Below are 22,091 nucleotides of genomic sequence, written 5' to 3' on the forward strand. Positions count from 1 at the left end.
TGAGCAGTGTATTTGTGTGTTATGCATTGTGGGTAATGGCCTGATCGCCTGCCATTGTCTAATTAAGCAAGGCCCAAGGAGGTGTGGTATATGGCCAATATACCACGGTTAAGGGCTGTGCTTGGGCACGACACATCGCGGAGTGCCTGGACACAGCCCTTAGCCGTGGTACATTGGCCACATACCACAAATCCCGAGGTGCCTTATTGCTATTATAAACTGGTTACCAACGTAATTAGAGCAGTAAAAATAAATGTTTTGTCATACCCATGGTATACGGTCTGATATACCACGGCTATCAGCCAATCAGCATTCAGGGCTCGAACCACCCAGTTTATAATCTGCGCTAGCTGCTGTAGTACCAGCCTCTGAACCCTCATGTAATCGCTAGTAACTAAAGCCTCCTTTCACTCAGCCTCCCCTCGCCTGTTGCCTGGAAGAGAGGATATTAACTCCTTGCCTTGTGCCAGCTGGGTGCGCTGTCATCCCTCGCTCACACCATATGCCATCCATCAGATCCTAAACTGGGACCCAGGCACCAGCTCCCCTCCCAACACCTGTGCGGACAATGCTGCCCGCCACACCTGCCAGCTGCTGGGAGAAAGGCCTCCCACAGCCTCTACCCCTGTAATAGATCATGCTAGCGGAGGATTGGGCTGTTATTTAAGAAAATGTTTATCTTTCATTCATAGTGATTACATGTGCTCTCTCCATCTGCTCCTCCTGCCATCGCGGAGCCACTGGTTATTTTGTAGAGGCTGTGGGAGATGTGATCTTGTAAAAAGACCACTGCTGAGAACAATCATTATGGGTCGTTATGGGGTCATGTCCAGAGGACGGAGCACTGTGTGTTTGACCTTTTCACAGTGCGTTTGACCTCCAACTTAAATTCATATCAGTTTCCCTGTTCCCCCTAGCAGTTACTTGTTTGTTAAAGCTCTCTTAAAACATATTCTGATGGGGGACAAAATGGCGCCGTAGAGAGAACACTGTGTTTCAGCGAGCTCTCGTGGCATTCGTAAATTTATATTCTTACATTAATCTCCTAGCTTGAAAAAGTGGTAGAATTGGCTAAATAAGTTACCATATAATGAGTCTTGACGACTATTTCGCAAAAATCTCAGACAACATGCCCAATAGAACTACTAAGAAGTCGACCGAAACCACCACCCCTGTGGATGTGCATGAGGAGCTAGCTAACGTTAGCGAAGCTAACACCATTGCGGATACAGGCACAATGGACCTGATGATTCAAAAGATGACTGATAACATTACTAAAGTGATCGATGCTAAGATAAGAACGGTCTTGGAAGCAATAGCAGGCCATTCAGCTGAAATACAGAGGGTTGTGAAACGTGTTGTTGAGGCGGAAGGAAGAATTGCTGCAGTGGAAACTTCAACTACATCTGATCGACGCTAAGATAAAAGCACTTGAGAAACAGGTGCGCGAAATGGCGGAGCACATTAACGACTTGGATAATCGAGGACGCAGATGCAATATTCGTGTAGTGGGACTCCCGGAAAATTCTGAAGGGACACGTTCAGTAAAATTCTTTGAGGAATGGATCCCTGGCTACCTACAAATGGACACTAAGGCTGGTCGTGTGAAGCTGGACAGAGCCCATCGCTCTCAAGCACCGATACCCGGTCCCAATCAGCGCCCACGGCCGGTGGTTATAAAGTTCCACAACTTCACCGACAAGCAGTGCGTCATGGATGCGGCTAGAAACATCGGCTCTGATGGTAGTCAACATAAAGGTCCAAAGGTCTCATTCTTCCATGATTATTCCACAGCGGTTGTAGTTCAACACATGGAAAAAGGTACCACCCCACTTTTACAGTAGGATCCAGTCTGGATATTGAATGGTCAAGATACAATGGCAGGTAACAGACTGCGTGTATGTACATGGAACATTAGAGGGAGCCATAACCCCATTAAAAGGAAGAAGGTACTGTCTTTTTTTTAAAAAGAAAATATTGATATTGCCCTGTTGCAAGAAACTCCTTTGGATGATAAGGAGAACCTGAAATTACAACAAGGGGGGTTTGGTCAAGTGTTTTTCTCATCATTTACATCCAGAAGTAGAGGTGTAGCGATTCTGGTGAAAAAGAACTTACCACTTAAGGTCTTGAATTGTGTGAAAGATAAATTTGGTCGCTTTGTTATAATTAATGGTACTTTACAAGGGCAGAACATTTCCATAATGAATATTTACTTCCCCCCTGCTCACCCCCCTGATTTCCTCACTAAGGCATTTCTAGACTTTTCAGAATTAAACTCGGACACTGCAGTGGTTGGAGGAGATTTTAACTGCTTGTTGAACCCCCTTATTGATAAGTTTCCCAGCGGTATAGCTTCACTCTCTCCTCAAGCTAAGTCACTTAAAGCTATTTGTGATGATCTGGGGTATGCGGATGTCTGGAGAGCTTTTCATCCCTCCAACAGAGAGTTCACGTTTTTCTCTGCACCTCATGGATGTCAGACTAGAATAGATTATTTTTTTATGCCCAGGACGTCTTTGCAGTCTGTTTTATCCGCTAGGATAGGAAGCATAGTCATATCTGATCATGCTGAGGTGATCCTGGACATAAAACTCAACGGGGCACTCAATCGGTCAAGACATTGGAGGTTGAACACAACCATTCTTAAAGACCATACAGTCACATCATATTTTATTACAGAGTTTAAAGCATTTTTCTCTATAAACTCTCAATCAACTGTCACGACTTCTACCGAAGGTAACTCCTCTCCCTGTTCGGGCGGCGCTCGGCGCTCGGCGGTCTACTAGCCGCTACCGATCCCTTTTTCTTTTTCTGGTTGTTTTGTCTGTGTTCCTTTTCACACCTGGTTTTCAATTGCTTTGATTTCTGTGGGTATATAGGGCACCTGTTACCAGCCGTAATTCGTGCAGGATTAGACTTGTGTGCATTGCGCTCGATTGTATTTGATGTTTGTTGTTTTTTCGCTATTACGCACGTGTATGTAAAGTGTCGGAACTGTGTTTGTTCCTCCGTGCGTTTGCACGAGTTTCTGATTATTCGAGAGCGTAGTTTTGGGATTTTTGTCTGTGCCGTTTTGTATTGGTGGACTATATTATTAAACACGCTTCTCAGACATCCCTGCTCTCTCCTGCGCCTGACTCCTACACCTCTCACCAAGACGCATGTTATCACATCAACAGATAACCCCTCGCTCCTTTGGGAGACCTGTAAATCGTATGCCAGGGGTCTGATTATGTCATACACAGCTACTAAGAGACGGAAAAAGCGGGAAAAGCAAAACATGTTAGAGGGTGAATTAGGAACTAAAGAGAAGGACTACATTAAAACGCCCACTCCTGCCCTATTAAAGGAAATATCAGTCATTAGATCAACGTTAGACTCTCTCCTAACACAGGACGCTGAAAAGAAAATGAGATTTGTCAGGCAAAAGCTATATGAACATGGCGATAAGCCAGGAAAGTACTTGGCATACCTAGCTAAAAAGAGGGCTGACTCTCAGTCAATTGCTACTATTACTGATTCTGATGGTAATCATTTATATGAAAATAAATTGATAAGTGACTCATTTAAGAAATTTTATACAAACCTTTATGCCTCAGAACTGCCAAAGGATGCACCCAAATTAATGGAGAACTTCTTTTGTAAGATTGAGCTCCCTACTATCTCCGAAGAGCAGAGGTCCCTCCTTAATGCCCCTATTACCAAGGAAGAGATAATGTTCGCAATTAAGAATCTGCAAAATGGTAAGGCCCCAGGACCAGACGGGTTTTGTAGTGAGTTCTATAAAGAGTTCCATGGCCTGATCCTTGAGCCATTGCATGATATGTTTAACCACTCATTTTCAAATGACCAACTCCCTCAAACGCTGAGAGAAGCCAACATTTCACTTATTCTCAAAAAGGGAAAATGTCCAGAGTCTTGTTCCTCGTACAGACCAATTTCCCTTCTGAATGTGGATAGAAAATTGCTTTCTAAAATTCTAGCCACAAGATTAGAGGACTCACTGCCACTAATTGTGAAAGGAGACCAAAATGGCTTCATTAGGGGCCGTAAGTCATGCAACAATGTCAGGCGGCTTCTTAATGTAATTCAAGCCTACCAACAAAGTGCTGTGGATGGTCTTGTGCTCTCCCTAGATGCTGAGAAAGCATTTGATCGTGTGGAGTGGTCTTACCTATTATTTGCTCTAAATAAATTTGGTCTGGGGGACAACTTTATAAAATGGGTGAAAGTTTTATATGATGATCCTCAGGCTGCTGTCCTTACTAATGGGCTACGGTCAAATAGCTTCTCTATACACAGAGGTACCAGACAGGGCTGTCCTTTATCCCCCCTCCTCTTTGCACTTGTTATGGAACCACTGGCCGAGGCCATCAGGGTAACGCCTGCTATACAGGGGCTGCTTATTGGTGATGTTCACCATAAAATAAGCTTGCATGCTGATGATGTCCTGATATTCATCTCTAGTCCCGAGACTTCAATTACATCTCTTATTAATATTATTGAATTATTCAGCGAATTCTCAGGCTACAAGATTAACCTTACTAAGTCAGAGGCTATGCCACTTGGTACCCTACACTCTGTACCTAATACTTCTCCCCCCTTCCCTTTTAAATGGTCTCCCTCAGGTTTCATGTATCTGGGTATATTTGTAACTCCTAAATTCCAAAATTCCAGCTAATGTACAAAGCCAATTTTGTTCCCTTGTTTGATACAATAAGACAGGATCTGGAGCGCTGGAACTCTCTCCCGATTTCTTGGTTGGGTAGAATATCCCTCTTGAAAATGAACATTTTACCTAGACTACTTTACCCAATCCAAATGATCCCAGTATTACTCTCCAATAAGGTAATAAAGGATGTAAATGGATGGCTAAGTTCCTTTATATGGAGTAAACGCAAGCCAAGACTTAAGATGGCAATATTGCAGCTGCCAAGTTCTATGGGCGGTTTGGACCTGGCCAATATCAGGTTCTATCAATGGTGTGCCCACCTTTGTTATATTTCTGACTGGATCACAAATGATGACTCCTCTATTTGGTTAGACATTGAGACCTCTTTCAAAATACCCCTTACAGGATCTTTTATTTTTCAGAAGTTTCAAGTCTGTAGAAGATCACTGCAATAATCCCGTTACACTTAACACACTCAAAGTATGGAGGTCAGTTCAACGCTTCCTGGGAAGGTCCAAACTAACCTCTGCTCTTACCCCAATTCTTAACAACCCAGATTTCAGTCCAGGATTGCTGGATGCTGGCTTTAACTTATGGCTTAATAAGGGCATACGCAGGCTAAATGACTTATTTGCTGATAAGATTTTGTTGTCATTTGAGCAGATGGTCGAGAAATATCGACTCCCAAAGCAGGACTTTTTCCGCTTCCTACAAGTAAGACATTATATTCTGAAGAGCACCATCTTAATTGGTAACCCTGATGTGTCTGTCATTGAAAGAATGCTTTTTTTCCCACAAAGGAAAATGTCTGTAAGTCTGTTTTATGATACTTTAAGGTCCTTTTCTGCTGTCAACACACAGAGGGTGAAACAAGTGTGGGAGAAAGAATTGTCTGTTACTATTGACGAAGAGATGTGGGAGGACATTTGGAGATATGCAAAAACAATATCTATATGTAACCGTACTAGAGCAATCCAATTAAGAATAATACACAGATTGCATATATCCCCAAATCGCAGACATGCTTTTAGCCCCACTTCCTCTTCCCCTCAGTGTCTTAAATGCAAAACTGATACAGGCACCCTAACACATTGTTTATGGTCATGTACCAAAATACAAAGATACTGGTCTGGTGTTCTGCAAGAAATTGAAAAGATCCTAGGGGTTGACCTAGAATTGGACCCAGTTTCTTTACTGTTAGGTCTCCCTAGTAGGCATGTTACTTCTGTGGGTAAAAGGAGGCTTTACAACATCCTTACCTTCGCAGCGAGGAAAAACATCCTTTTACAGTGGATTAGTGATAAGGTTCCTTCTATTAAAGATTGGCATAAGATACTATTTGAATGGGTGCCTCTGGAATATCTGACATGTACATTGCATTCTAAAACAGACCAGTTCTACAAAGTATGGGAACCTTATCTAAATTACCTAGAACCTGAGGTATCAGCTATTATGCTGCAAGGATTCTCTTAGAACGGCGGGGATCTATGTATTTCAGAACTACACTGTACGTTCCATGTGTGGAGCCTAACCTCTTGGTTTAAACTGAGCTTTTTTGTTTAATTTCTGTTGGTAAGTTTGTTTAAAATGTATGTATTGAGAGATGCAATGATGGTGATGGCGTGAGAGAAGCACCGAGCGGGAAGAGGAAAATGGTGTACGTATGTATGGGTGTGTATGTGTGTGGGTGCGTGCGCGTATGTATGCGTATGTGTGTGTATATGCATGGGTATATGTATGTGTGTGTATGTATGTATATGTATGTATGTATGTGTATATATATATGCGCGTAGATATGTGTAAGTGGGTGCTGTTTTTCTTGTTTTTGTTCTGTGTGCTTTGTCTCTGTTGTTGTATCTCCTAATATGGGTGAAAATTGTGAAATTCCAATAAAAAATACTGTTACAAAAAAACATATTCTGATGATGCAAATCTGAAATGTTCAATTAGAGCCATACAATGTATCATTAACTGATCAGATCACAGCTCTGTGTGATTGAGAATGCCATCTGAAATTGTCTGAACTACTCAGTCTCTTCATAGAGTGGGTCCTTAGTATGGTCTGGGGTAAACAGTTGTCAGTGGAGCACAACAAGTAGAAAAATCTATGTTCTGTGCAGATTCATTGAGTCATCAAGAATGTCTCTGTTAGAAGTCAACATGACAGAGGAAGCTATTCCTCAGCCAGCATAAAGACTTCAAAGACACAGAACCCCCCCATGGCAAATCAGTTGATCAGCAGCATTTCATCAGTCTATTTTCTCATACACAGGACAACCGCTAGCTATCCGAATCTCTGCACAGCAAAATGATGTAACCTTCCCGTAAAATACCAGCAGATCAGGAAAGATCACCAAATCTGTCATAAGACCTTAAATAGACATGACATGAATGCTGAATGGGGGGGGGAGCCCTTTCATCTATTTCACATAATGACACTGGAGTGCTCCCCTTTTAGCAATTGTAAATCAACTATTGGTAGCACTGGCCAGATTAAGGCTAGCCTATGCATTAGACACCACTGCTCACTCCTGAAAGAAATCCCAAAGATGGAATGGCTTTGGCGGATGTTTGCAAATTTGATTAAATGGTGGTCCCATGTGGCTCAGTTGGTAGAGCATAGTGCTTGCACGCTAGGGTTGTGAGTTTGATTCCCACAGGGGACCGGTATGTAAATGTATACACTCACTACTTGCTGTAAGATCGTAAAGCTAAAAGGTCAAATTAAAGCCATGGACAGGTCTTTACACGCCTCGGATGGTGTTTTCTACCCAATGGGAGATGATTAAAATACTTTGTTCTTATACTTAACGTTTATCGGTAAACCCGGGACATTTGAACTTGCTGTACTGTGTGACAAATATGACATTCACTGCAACAGCAAATCTCCATGTCTCCGTATCCGAACGTTGTTTAGACGGTGGATTTTCAAACAGAAACCAGTCAGAAACCAAACCTCCAAGGATCCACAGAATGGAATATTCATGGTAGTTTTGTGCAGACAACTGGCATGGAAATAAAAGTGAATCTCCTTTTCTCTGCTATTTATAAAAGTTGAAATGGTAATCGAGCAGCAGGGGTTCCCTACAGTCATAACCTGAAACACATGGGAACAGCTCTAACCTTTATACTGGGGATATTTACAGCCTTATCCCCATAAAGGCCTTCCCACCGGCAGAGCACTGTATGCATAATGCAAAACCTCACATACTTGTTGTCTCTGGAAAAAAAAAACGACATTCGCACAGCCCTAATTCTAAACAAACAATTAACTTTTATCTCTCTGTGAAAATTATACCACACAAAGCTGCTCATTGTGTGCAATGGGACAATGCAGTTGCTCCTTCCCAGTGGGATTTCTCTGATTGTGTTTTGGAAAGAGACCTCATGCTGGCACGCCACAATGTCACACAGATAACATTCCTCCAGTGAGCGGGGAGCGGCTGTGTAAGAGGCTTTCACTTGTGCGCCTGCTTCCGTTTGAAGCTAGGGAAGAAAACCTAGCCACCGCTATACATCTCCCACCCAAATTAATACAGACAGTTTTCACAGGCTTACACAAGTCAACTTTTCATAATGTTTGTATAAGACAGACAATTTGATTCTCCCAAAGCTCTCTATTCCGGGACACGAGGCTGTGTCTGCGTGTCCATTTACAGATACACTGAAGGGTTTTATGTAGGATCCTCTATTTGAAATTCTTTGTGTCTGAGCTGCCACTCAAGTTCAGTAACACTACATACAGTACATTATTCACCAGGGAAATATGCAGCATCCCATTTCATGCATTTCAAAATCTCCTCCTATACCTGCCTTACACTTTGGTAAACATGTCAAACCAGGTGTGGATACCGAATGGATTGCTACAGAGGAATTCATTCTCAAAGTGTCATATATCACTAGCTCCTGTGTGTATTGATATGAGACTACTTTTTCACACGTTCTCTGCTGGATATGCTTCAATGCCGTTCAAGATCTCAACCAGAGTAGCACCACTCCAGTCCCCAAGGGCCACAATCTTGCTGTTTTTTTTCTCCGTTCCACACTGGCACTTAATTAAAGATCAGAGACATTCATTGGTTGCCCAGAGAGGTCACAAGAAGTACAAACATGGAAACAGACATACACTGCGGCCCTCAAGGAACAGTTTTGCACCTCTGATCTGAACAGTGATATCAGGGCCCCTTTCCCGGGTTTAGAGGGCTCTGGATTCTACTTTCGTTAAATCAGTCAACAAGATGTTTAGAACCATGTCCTTACCTGCAAAGGCTGGTCTCATGGTGAAATCATGGTCATCCACTCGCAGCAGGTTGTCTGTCTTCAATTTGCGAGATTTGGTGTTATCAACCATCCTTTTTCCAGTCAGGGGACTGCAAAAGGAAACGGCAATCAAAAGGCTACTTCTGAAAATATTGGTGGATAACAGCTATCTGTCTCCATCCAGTCCTTACTCCTTACAGAGAACCACCCAACCACCTTTAAAATGACCTTCAAACCACAACAGTCAGATTATCAAAGGAACAAGGGCCCGAATTTGGAACAGGGCAATTCAGTTAAGAATTTGTTCTTAACTGAATTGCCTAGTTAAATAAATATATAAATAGCCTAAAAAGTTAGCAATATTATAAACAAGCAAAGCATGGATAGGCCTAGGGGGGGTTCTGAGGTTTTGAGGTACTGGAATGCATGAGAAAAAAGTGGCATAGAGCAGTAGAGTAGAGGCACTTACAGAAGTTGCACACATGGGTAACATTTTTAGTAGCATAGTGTCTGGGAACATTTTTGCGTTGTATAAACGCATCTCATGCAATTCTACGTCATTTTACATGACTGGAGACTTTGGCAGAATCTTTTATAATACTGAACAAATGATCGAAATGGCAGGCTACTTTGACACTGTCAAACTGGGAATCTGAGATCAATAAAAACAACCTTGTCTTGAATCCATAAATAGCCTAGGCCTAGGTGTGTTGAGACATATTTTAGGCTGCAATATGAGGACTATCCTGACTCTTCCTTTTTACTGGGCACCAATCCACAGCTAGGCTATTTTTTAAAAATAAATTGTTGATCCTCTGAGGCTAAATAATAGGCCTTCTTGTGGTGTAGTAGACTATTCTGAATTATTTCATTTATTTCTGAAGATGTATTTAAATTGATCAGGGGTGCTGCAGTTCCTTCAAAACCCTTCTGGCGAGTAAATAAATGATTGAGTGCAACACTGGCTCATGTCTATCAGAGTAGAGAGGGTGAAAGATCATATAAAGTTTATCTCATTCCAGTTCAAATCAAATCAAAAGTCACATGCGCTGAATATAACAGGCGTAGTAGACCTTACGGTGAAACGCTTACTTACAAGCCCCTAACCAACAGTGCAGTTTCAAAAAATACGGATAAGAATAAGATAAAAGTAACATCGTAATTAAAGAGCAGCAGTAAAAAATAACAATATATATACAAGGGGGTGCCGGTACAGAGTCAATGTGCGGGGGCACCAGATAGTTGAGGTAATATGTACATGTAGGTAGAGTTAATTAAAGTGACTATGCATAGATGACAACAGAGTGGCAGTGCTGTGGAGATGGGAGGGGGGAGGAGCAATGCAAATAGTCTGGGTAGCCATTTGACTAGATGTTCAGGAGTCTTATGGCTTGGGGGTAGAAGCTGTTTAGAAGCCTCTTGGACCTAGACTTGGCGCTCCAGTACCGCTTGCCGTGTGGTAGCAGAGAGAACAGTCTATGACTAGGGTGGCTGCAGTCTTTGACAATTTTCAGGGCCTTCCTCTGACACCGCATGGTATAGAGGTCTTGGATGGAAGGAAGCTTGGCCCCAGTGATGTTCTGGGCCGTTCGCACTACCCTCTGTCGAGCCTTGCGGTAGGAGGCCGAGCAGTTGCCATACCAGGCAGTGATGCAACCATACTCTCGATGGTGCAGCTGTAGAACCTTTTGAGGATCTGAGGACCCATGCCAAATCTTTTCAGTCTCCTGAGGGGAATAGGTTTTGTCGTGCCCACTTCACGACTGTCATGGTGTGCTTGGATCATGTTAGTTTGTTGGTGATGTGGACACCAAGGAACTTGAAGCTCTCAACCTGCTCCACAGCGTCCCCGTCAATGAGAATGGGGGCGTGCTCGGTCCTCTTTTGCCTCTAGTCCACAATCATCTCCTTTTTCTTGATCACGTCGAGGGAGAGGTTGTTGTCCTGGCACCAAATGGCCAGGTCTGACCTCCTCCCTATAGGCTGTCTCGTTGTTGTCAGTGATCAGGCCTACTACTGTTGTGTCATCGGCAATTTTATTGATGGTGTTGGAGTCGTGCCTGGCCGTGCAGTCATGAGTGAACAGGGAGTACAGGAAAATGCTGAGCACCCACCCCTGAGGGGCCCCTGTTTTGAGGATCAGCGTGGCAGATGTGTTGTTACCTACCCTTACCACCTGGGGGGCGGCCCGTCAGGAAGTCCAGGATCCAGTTGTAAAGGGAGGTGTTTAGTACCGGGGTCCTTAGCTTATGATGAGCATTGAGGGCACTATGGTGTTGAACGCTGATCTGTAGTCAATGAATAGCATTCTCACATAGGTGCTCCGTTTGTCCAGGTGGGAAAGGGCAGTGTTGAGTTACAATAGAGACTGCATCATCTGTGGATCTGTTGGGGCGGTATGCAAATTGGAGTTTGTCTAGGGTTTCTGGGATGATGGTATTGATGTGAGCCATGACCAGCCTTTCAAAGCACTTCATGGCAAGACGTGAGTGTCGGTAGTCATTTGGGCAGGTTACCTTAGTGTGTCATGGGCACAGACACTATGGTGGTCTGCTTAAAACATGTTGGTATTACAGACTTGCCCAGGGAGAGGTTGAAAATGTCAGTGAAGACACTTGCAAGTTGGTCAGCGCATAATCGCAGTACACGTTCTGGTAATCCGTCTGGCCCTGCGGCCTTGTGAATATTGACCTGTCTAAAGATCTTACACACATCGGCTGCGGAGAGCGTGATCACACAGTCTTCCAGTACAGCTGGTGCTCTCATGCATGTTTCAGTGTTATTTGCCTCGAAGCGAGCATAGAAGTAGTTTAGCTCATCCGGTAGGCTCATGTCACTGTGCAGCTCCCGGCTGTGCTTCCCTTTGTAGTCTGTAATGGTTTGCAGGCCCTGCCATATCCAACGAGTGTCAGAGCCAGTCTAGTACGACTCAATCTTAGTCCTGTATTAACGCTTTGCCTGTTTGATGGTTCGTCGGAGGGCATAGCACAAATTTTTATAAGCTTCCGGGTTAGAGTCCCGCCCCTTGAAAGCGGCAGCTCTAGCCTTTAGCTCAGTGTGGGTGCTGCCTGTAATCCATGGCTTCTGGTTGGGGTATGTACGTACGGTCACGGTGGGGACGACGTCATCGATGCACTTATTGATGAAGCCAATGACAGATGTGGTGTACTCCTCAATGCCATTGGAGGAATCCCGGAACATATTCCAGTCTGTGCACGCAAAACAGTCCTGTAGCTTAGCATCTGCTTTATCTGACCACTTTTTTATTGATCTAGTGCTTCCTGCTTTAATTTTTGCTTGTATGCAGGAATCAGGAGGATGGAATTATGGTCAGATTTGCCAAATGGAGGGCGAGGGAGAGCTTTGTATGCATCTCTGTGTGTGGAGTATACAATGGATCATTGCTTTATTTTTAAAGTCAATTAAGAAACTAATTATTATTTACAGTGACAGCCTAGGAACAGTGGACAGCCTTATTCAGGGGCAGAACGACAGATTTTTACCTTGTCAGCTCGGGGGATTCAATCTAGCAACCTTTCGATTACTGGCCCAAAGATCTAACTACTAAGCTACCTGCCGCCCCACAATCATAGGTTCCATCTCTAACAGGAAACCGAGCCCAGAATGTATAAGAGTAAGAACACAGACTTTACAGCACACGTGTGACTTTTTAAAATATGATCAATTGGCAGGAATTCTGAAACCAAGATATGGATGTTGCGCAATGGATGAAACAGCAATGGAAGTTATGGTTAACATTCCTGGGCCAGGTTTCCTGATAGTGATTGAATTTAGGTTTACTAGTGTTAAAACGATGCATCTTTCCAGACTGGTCTCATAGACTAGATGTAACATAGTAAACGTCAATCCGGGACACCCAAATTAGCATGATGTTATGTTTGGTATGGTTACATAAGATATAAGGTTACCTAAGGTAAAAACAAAAAGACGGTGGTTGGTTAGGCTGACTCTGGATGTCTGGACAGACAGACGGGCAGGCATATAATACAAATGTCTAGGAATCCAAAGGTTGTGTGTTCAAATCTCATCCTGGGCAACTACTTACTGCTACTTAGTGTGTTAGCAAATGTTAGCCACAACATGTTAGAATTCATAACATTTCATATGTTTAGAAATGTTGTAACATATTGTACATTTCGCTAAATTGTATAATATCATATGAATTGTAATTCGTAACATACCATACAAAATGGATGATCCACACATTAATAGGAGGGCAAAAAAAGCATCTAATGACGTAGAGCTGTTCTACAAGTAGTCTGAGGCAGGCATTAGATTACGAGCCTTTTCAAGTACAATGTTAATAACGATGGTTTTAGGAAACAGATCTGAGATTTAGCGATGCTCCTTCGAAGGTTCTAACGATGAACTTAGCCTTAAGATGCTTTTGGGAAACCGGCCCTGATCTTAAAAAAACATTATGTCTGTCATGTTCAAGGTGTGGTGTCAGGTGTTTTTTTTATCAGCATTGAGACTTGAGCGTTGCTGTTTATGGGCCATTTGTCTGCATGAGCATAACTGCAATGTGTGTGGGTGTATGTGCCCTCAGAGAATCAAGAGAAACAAGCTTTGCTGTCAAAGTGAGTTTATCTAACCCACATGATACGTTTGTCGTTTGAGGATAACATGGGTGGAAGTTCTTTTCCATACTCTGTAAACATTATATGTTCTGTGGGTATAAAGTTAAGGGAAGACTGTTCCGAACAGACCCCCATCTATTTAGGCATTTTGCACCAGTTTCAAGGGCAGGGGCGGACTGGCCATTTGGCATTTCAAGCAAATGCCAAATGGGCTGGTCCATTTTTAGCCCAAGAGGGCATGTCTAACTTGGGTTTGTAGCTCAAAATTTGGTTTAGGCTAATAATGAGAGCCTCATGGAAAGAATTGGGCCTGTGTTGGGGCCAGTGTGGGAGCGTCAAGGAAAGGAATGGGCCGATGTGTTAGAAATGCCAGGGCCAATTTCTGTTCAAGGCTCTCCCAAAATAGAGGGGGTTGCAATTATTGAGTAAATGGAGGCAAATTAGGCCATAAGACAACCAATTAGACCGTGCCAGCCTTCGCAGTGTATCCAGGTATGCACACTTGGTGTTTGTGATTTTGCACAATTAACCTTTGTGTTGTCTTAAGGGTAAAATATGACCAGCCACTATGTTTAACAGCAGAGAAAACCCCCTAAATGATATTTTTTCAACTTGAAATTTGATGACTTTCCTAGAGTGACCGCAACATTAGAAAAAGTTAAACATCGTCTTTGTTCATATTTCCATGAAAGCTGTACACCATTAGGGTACAAAGATTGTCTTAAGAGTCATTTTTGACCTGGCAGTTATAAAATCATTTACACACCACAAAAACTACAAAGACACACACACACACACACACACACACACACAATGAGAAATTGAGACTGTGTGCCACTTGATCGAACTCAGAGAAAACGAAAACTTTAATGTGCATGTGCAGCATCTCCACTCCACGACCCCACACCTGACTCAAGTTCACAGACAAAATAAAAACCATTTCAGGCAAAATAAATATTTCAGACAAAATAAACATTTCTTGAAAGCATTGTTTACTAATGGGGAATGCAGTCAGAGGCTATAAAGGTGCTGCAGATGACAGTCTTCCCAGTTCTCTCTTTGCTGAAGCCATGAGTGCACGTACAGGTAGTAAATCAGATTTGGAGGGTTTCCGTAAATATGGAGACAACTGGAAAGGGATGGATGAGATTGACCTGCGTGCCAACATTGGGTGTGTATAGGTCCCGAGGCGAGGCTACATGTAGTCTCTGCGATGCAGAGAGTGGAAGGGCGATTTTCCATGCCACGATGCAACTGAAAGTCTTTCACACATTCTCAAGAATGTTATGATTTGATAACCGTGAGTCAAGACCTGCAAGTCTGGGAGAAGCGGGTGGAGCGTCTGCCATACCTCTACAACCCTGGGCCTGAAGTAACAGTGGATGAGCAACTGGTTCCATTCAGAGGTACATTTTTATTTTCATATCTGTAATGTAAGTGATTTTCAGTGTTCATTTTGTTATGTATTGCTGTAATATCCTTGATTTATGTGATTGTTTTCTGTGACACTGATACTAATTACTGACAGTAATCTAATTTGCCCAGCAAGCCAGCAAAGTATGGCATCAAGATATGGGTGGCCTTTGACGCACAATCCAGATACGCTTGGAAGATGCAAGTCTTCACAGGGAAGCCGACCACCGGAGGCCTGGAGAGGAACCAGCGGATGTGGGTTGTGCTTGATGTCACAGATGGACTGAGGGGGCACAATGTCACGTGTGACAATTTCTTCACCTCTTATGAACTCCGACAGCTCCTGAAGAGGAAGATCACCATGGTTGGCACAGTTAAAAAGAACAAGCCTGAGCTCCCACCTGCACCCCTCGCAACAAGGGGGAGAGAGGCCTTCTCATCAAAGTTTGCCTTCACCCCCACCACCACTCTAGTTTCTTACCTCCCAAAGAGGGTCAAGAATGTGGTCCTCCTGAGCACACTGCGCAAAACAGCTGAGATCCGTGATCGTGAGGACAGGAAGCCAGCCATCATCCTGGACTACAACCACAACAAAGGAGGTGTGGACAACCTGGTCAAGGTTATTGGAACTTACAGCTGCAGGAGGATGACTGCCCGCTGGCCCCATCTTCCATAACATCATTGATGTGTCCTCATACAATGCCTTCGTGATATGGAACAAGATCAGCACTACCTGGATGCCTGATAAGCGGAACAAGAGGAAGGAGTTCCTGGAGAAGCTGGGAAAGGCACTTGTAACCCCACACATTCAAAGAAGGGAGCGCGTCCCCCGTGCAGCAGCCTCTACAGCGCTTGTGAAAGCTGTTCAGGGGGCTGAATCTTGTCCTGATCCACCTGAGGCTGCCGCTGGGCCAGGCAAGAGGAGGAGATGCCAATTCTGCCCCCAAAGGACTGTAAAACAAATACTATGTGCTGCACATGGGAGAAATACATCTGCAAAGTCCATGCACACACACTTGCATACTGTCCTACATGTGCTAATTACAGTTGATTGATTTATGTTCTTCAAGTTTTTGTTTTGTATCAATTATCTTATTTTATTCTTATTTGTTGTTGTTGTTGTTTATACACCTTGTGGGTTGGGGCAATGGCTCGAAACATGGGAGAAGACTAGTATTTTGTAGTTGAATTCCTCATTGTACAGTATATAAGAACATATCACTATGTTGCCAAAAAAGTTCAAGACTGTTATTGTTTCCCTTCAATAAAATGCATTCAAAACTACTTTCTGCACATATCTGCTACTTTCTTAGGCTATATAAGTGCTACCTCTTGCTAAAAAAAGTAATGTTTACACCTATGCAGTACTTTTAGCAATAATAATAATTAACCTCTACTTTAGCAAAAAAAAACTATTATGAAGGGTGTGTTGTAATAAAAACCAGTGATGTCCACTGATTTAAATGCAGTCGTTCTGCATTGTGAAGAGGTTGTTTCTTCATGCAAAATAGATTTGGGGTTTAAAATTCAACTAAGATGCTTTATTTTAGGTGTTTAGTGAAGGTGGGTCATTTTTTTTTTACCCTTAGGACAAGGGGAGTATACAGAATGTTAAGACAACACAAGAGTTAATAATGAACCGCACATTGTCCCCTGCCACTTCATGCTATAGGGGTTGATTTGTAATTGTAATCCTATAACTGTCTACTGGACAAAAATGTCTCATGTTATAACTCAATATACAAGAATAACATAATTGGTTAGCTACTTGTAATACAGCAGGGGATCCTGAGAACCCGATTAATCCACTGTCCCCGTGGAACTGTTACATCTGTTCAATCTTGCAGATTACATGAACCATGTTCTGCCCTTACTGAAGCCTACTTCAAGTGCATTTGAGAGCTTTGTGTCATTGAACAGTCTCGCAGTGGGATCGCCTCTCATTTCACAGATACGATTATTAACAATGACGGAACACGTCACTGGTCATCTGAAGGGGAGAACGGCACAAGTCAGTGAAGCACGATGCAGAATAATGATGCAAAGTTCAGATGAATGATCACACTTGCAGATAGTGATGATTCATGACATCTCTCCTCATGCAGAGTCCATCCATTGATTGCATCCTTCCATCATATGCGCACTGCGCTCTGGATCATCTTTACGCACGGACACCGTGCGTGTTCGAGTCGAGACCACCCCACGGAGGCTAATATTTGCATACAGTCTCCGTGTCAACGACTATAACGGGTTTAACATTACTGAAACGAGCCATAAATCATTTTCAATGTAAAAAATGAGGTCGAATAAATAGCCCAGTATTAGGCTACATCAAACGGAACGTAGGGTTCCACAAGTGTGGAATTTAACCAAAGAAAGGGGATGGCATGAAGACCTCCAGTTGTTTTAAAGTGCAAACGAAAGTGAAAGATGGAAACACATTTGGATGGACTCTCAAAAAGGGTAAGGATCCAGGTACTTACGCGCCATGCTTGTAAGATTCCACCGCCCCGGACCACCGCCTTTTCCTACTTTTGTGCTTTCGGCATTCCCCGATAAGTATCAAGCAAAAAAGTAAGAACAAAAACTTAATATAAGGCATTATGTGTGAAAACTCAAAAGTATTCGAATGAGTGAAGCGATCCCTTTAATCCACGTCCGCAATGGTTTGAGCATTGTAGCATATTTTGTTCCCAAGCATTGTAGTGAGGCAGTTTACCGGTTGAATAAGTAACAACGACTGTTCACGAGGCCAAGCGGCTTGTCCCGCTTATTGCTCCCTGATTGGTTCACGGTCTACAGTGGTTGGTTTCCAAGCACTCCAAACCAAGGCACCGAGCGCGCAGCTTCAGCAACAGCTCTTGTTTAGCTACAGTATAATGACATGACCACATTCCAGGGTGTCAGTGTGAAGTTGATTGGCAACCATTTCACGGTGGGAAGACGTTTACATGACACAGGGAATCCTCGATCAACTGATGTAAGGATTCTCACAGGTGTCTGGCGCTTGTCGAAAAACCACAACGTAGATATATGGCGCCTGTTCTTATTAAACCTCTCAGTAACAACTCAGAAAGCACTATGCATGTAACCATAATATAACAGGCCTGGAATCAAGTATATCAACAGCAAGTGCATATCCTAATATACAGTGCATTCAGAAAGTATTCAGACCACTTCACTTTTTCCTCATTTTATTACTGTTGCAGCCATATTCTAAAATCGATGAAATTAAATGTTTTCCTCAATCTACACACAATATCACATAATGACAAAGCGAAAACTGTTTTTTAGAAATGTTTGCAAAAACCACTGAAAAATACATTAATTACTTAACTATTCAGATCCATTGAGACTCAAAACTGAGCTCAGTTGCATCCTGTTTCCATTGATCACCCTTAAGATGTTTCTACAACTTGGATTCCACCTGTGTTAAATTAAATTGATTGGACATGATTTGGAAAGGCACACACCTGTCTATATAAGGTCCCACAGTTGACAGTAAATGTCAGAGCAAAAACCAGGCCATGAGGTTGAAGGACTTGTCCGTAGAGCTCAGAGACAGGATGGTGTAGAGGCACAGATTTGGGGAAGGGTACCAAAACATTTCTGCAGCATTGAAGGTCCCCAAGAACACAGTGGCCTCCATCATTCTTAAATGGAAGAAGTTTGGAACCAACAAGACTCTTCCTAAAGCTGGCCGCCTGGCCAAACTGAGTAATCGGGTGAGAAGGGCCTTGATCAGGGAGGTAACCAAGAACCCGAAGGTCACTCTGACAGAGCTCCAGAGTTACTCTGTGGAGATAGAAGAAACTACCAGAAGGACAACCATCTGTGCAGCACCACCAATCATGCCTTTATGGTAGAGTGGCCAGACGGAAGCCACTCAGTAAAAAGCACGACAGCCCGCTTGGAATTTGCCAAAAGGGACCTAAAGGATTCTCAGACCATGAGAAACAACATTCTCTGGTCTGAGGAAACCAAGACTGAACAGCTTGGCCTGAATACCAAGCGTTACGTCTGGAGGAAACCTGGCACCATCCCTACGGTGAAGCATGGTGGTGGCAGCATCATGCTGTGGGGATGTTTTTCAGTGGAAGGGACTGGGATACTAGTCAGGATCGAGAGAAAGATGAACAGAGCAAAGTAGAGAACCTTTGATGAAATCCTCCTCCAGAGCGGTCAGGACTTCAGACTGGGGTGAAGGTTCACCTCCCAACAGGACAACGACCCTAAGACCACAGCCAAGACAATGCAGGGGTGGCATTGGGACACGTCTCTGAATGTCCTTAAGTGGCCCAGCCAGAGCCCGGTCTTGAACCCGATCAAACATCTCTGGAAAGACCTGAAAATGGCACCATCCCTACGAGAGTTTCAAGTTCCTTGGTGTCCACATCACCAACAATCTATCATGGTCCAAATGCACCAAAACAATCATGAAGAGGGCACGACCAAACCTTTCCCCTTCAGGACCGAAAAGATTTGGCATGGGTCCTCAGATCCTCAAAAAGTTCTACAGCTGCACCATCGAGAGCATCATGACCGGCTGAATCACTACCTGGTATGCCAACTGACCTAAGGCGTCATGTACAATCATCAGCCCATAACATTGACCTGTAGACCCCCGCACACAGACTTGGTACCTAACAGCTTTATATTTACTTCCCCCCCTGTGACCTGTACCCCCGCACACAGACCTCGTACCCCCTTATGGTGTTGGTGTTTTAGATTTTTTTTTACTTCAGTTTACTTAAATATTTTCTTAACTCTTCTTGGACTGCACTGTTGGTTAAGGGCTTGTAAAGCATTTCACGGTAAGGTCTACACTTGTTGTATTCGGCGCATGTGACAAAGTTTGATTTGAAAATAGCTGTGCAGCGACACTCCCCATCCAACCTGACAGAGCTTGAGAATATCTGCAGAGAATGAGAGAAACTCCCCTAATACAGGTGGGCCAATCTTGTAGCATCATACCCAAGAAGACTTGAAGCTGCCAAAGGTGCTTCAACAAAGTACTGAGTAAAGGGTCTGAATACTTATATAAATGCATCATTTAAGTAAATTTGCAAGCATTTCTAAAACTCTGTTTTTGCTTTGTCATTAAGGGGTGTGTGTAGATCAATGAGGGAAAAAACGATTTAATACATTTTAGAATAAGGCTGAAACTTAACAAAATGTCAGAAGTCAAGGTCTGAATACTTTCAAATGCACTGTACATCTTTTAGATAAAACTTACTGGATGATGAAATCTGATCCTTTTATGTGTACATGTGTTTCAACTCTCCAGATTACTTAATGGTTTGTGCAGAGATGGATAACTAAGTGTTTACTTTCAGCCAGCCGTCATGACACAGAAAGAAATAAGACCGACACAGAAAGAAAAAAAAAATTCCAAGGCATTTATTTTCTGATACAATGTTCAAACCTACTGTATGTATGGTTCAAATACAGTCTGAAGAGATGGATATATGTCTAAATTACATCTTGAGACAGGAATCAAGCTGTCTTACATGTTTCAAACTTAGAGAGGCCCTATTCTGGTCATTTTATTTGCTCTGAAGTAAAATGTGCACACAACATTTAAACCTCTGCATTAGTCCCCAATCCTATTTCTTTTGAGGACTTCAAAAGATAGGCTATAGTCGTACAGTCTCTTAAAATCTCCCTTTCCTTTAAGCTCATGAAATTGAGTGACAAGGAGTTGACAAGAGAGCAGAAACAGACTGGCACTCAGGCTATAAGATTGACAGAGTATGTATACTAGCTAGGTTGTATCTGCTATTGCAAAGTAGGAACAGCCAGAGCATTGGCTAGGCAGTCAGATATGTAAACGACATAACAGTTCAGCAGAAATTGTTAGCATCTTATCTGTATACAAAATGTTAATCATATTGCTTCCCTTTGCACAATTAAATAATAATTTTGAGACAAACAATTTAATAGCCTTCATTGTTTACATGTTATATGACAGTATTGTCTTGTTTAAATATTGAGAGCAAATCAGCAATTCCTATGATAAACAGATGCCTGACAAATTAAAAAGGAGAGCTAGAGCAGACCTGGGTTCAAATATTATTTGAAATAATTTCACATACTTTATCTGTGGTTGCTTGAGCTTGCCTGGCTACATGTCCCAATATAATAATTCCAAAACAAAAAACAACTGGCATCCCAGACAGGCTAGAGCAAAAACAAAGTATTTGAAAGATTTTAAATAGTATTTGAACCCAGGTCTGATACAGTGTCTCTCCTCTGGGGAGGTTTAGATACAATACTCCCATTCTAAAAAATGTAGTACACTCTAGAGTCAATTCAAAGTAATAGAAGACACCTCGGGAGGTGTTGTGGTGGTGAGTCAACCCCATCCTCCACAGGAATGAAAGTTACCCTCATTGTAAACCAAGCCCTCTTTGAAGCCCACGGTAAGAGAAAGTCAGTTTGTTGCCAGCTAGGGTGTCAGGTCAGGTGATAGGAGGGGCGGTTGACTCACTCGACTCAGGGGGGTGGTGGGGCTGGGGAGGTTAAGGTTAGTTTTGTCACAGCTCGTAGTCAAACTTGTACTCGTTGGTCAGGTAGACCCTGCGGAAGATGAGGGCAGCCAGGAGCAGGGCGAGCACCACGATGAGCACCACAGAGCCCGTATGGCTGGTGTCCTGAGGAGGGTGGGGGAAAGTGGGCCTGCTGGGGGGCTCTATCAGGTCTCTCTGTTGCTGCTGGGCCCGGCGCTGGTGGGTGCTGGGGGCTGGTGGACTCGTCTCCTCCTCACTGGGAGGTGGAGCCGCCTCGGCCTGCAGGGAGCACAGCATATCATATACAGGATCAGACAGTGGACCAACACACATACACACACTGCATGAGCACACACACACACACACACTATGGGCCATCTTTCTAGAAGCACATCGGTTTTTCCCACCACCAGAGACATGGTGTTACTACACAGCAAAACACGTTTAATTCATGAGCTTCTCAGCAAATGTGCATATTGGTTCACAGTTGGTCTTGGGAATAACACTTAAGTTGCAGCCATAAAAATACACTAAGGTCATAGCAACTAAAAAGGCTGCCGTTGATTGTTTTAAACGGGAAACAGTCTTATTTAAAGTTGCTTTAAAAGGTGATGACTAAACAAAGAGCAATAG

The 22,091-nt window shown here is 43.1% G+C and overlaps 2 protein-coding genes across 2 annotated transcripts in view; both read right to left on the reverse strand.

The window, feature by feature from the left end:
- The window catches only part of LOC112217505 (gamma-aminobutyric acid receptor subunit rho-2-like), a 42,094-nt gene extending 24,310 nt beyond the window's left edge, over window positions 1–17,784 (reverse strand). Inside the window, exons 1-2 of the mRNA XM_024377826.2 lie at window positions 17,433–17,784; window positions 8,936–9,045 (exon numbers count right to left, since the gene is read on the reverse strand). Of these exons, the coding sequence (XP_024233594.1) occupies window positions 8,936–9,045; window positions 17,433–17,551 (229 nt within the window). The 5' untranslated portion in view covers window positions 17,552–17,784. The remainder of the gene's footprint in view (window positions 1–8,935; window positions 9,046–17,432) is intronic.
- A 2,543-nt stretch (window positions 17,785–20,327) lies between these two features.
- The window catches only part of ube2j1 (ubiquitin-conjugating enzyme E2, J1), a 28,745-nt gene continuing 26,981 nt past the window's right edge, over window positions 20,328–22,091 (reverse strand). The window contains exon 8 of the mRNA XM_024377827.2: window positions 20,328–21,737. Coding sequence (XP_024233595.1) covers window positions 21,486–21,737 — 252 coding nt within the window. The 3' untranslated portion in view covers window positions 20,328–21,485. The remainder of the gene's footprint in view (window positions 21,738–22,091) is intronic.

The sequence above is a fragment of the Oncorhynchus tshawytscha genome, linkage group LG18 (genome assembly GCF_018296145.1).
Source record: "Oncorhynchus tshawytscha isolate Ot180627B linkage group LG18, Otsh_v2.0, whole genome shotgun sequence".
Lineage (NCBI taxonomy): Eukaryota > Metazoa > Chordata > Actinopteri > Salmoniformes > Salmonidae > Oncorhynchus > Oncorhynchus tshawytscha.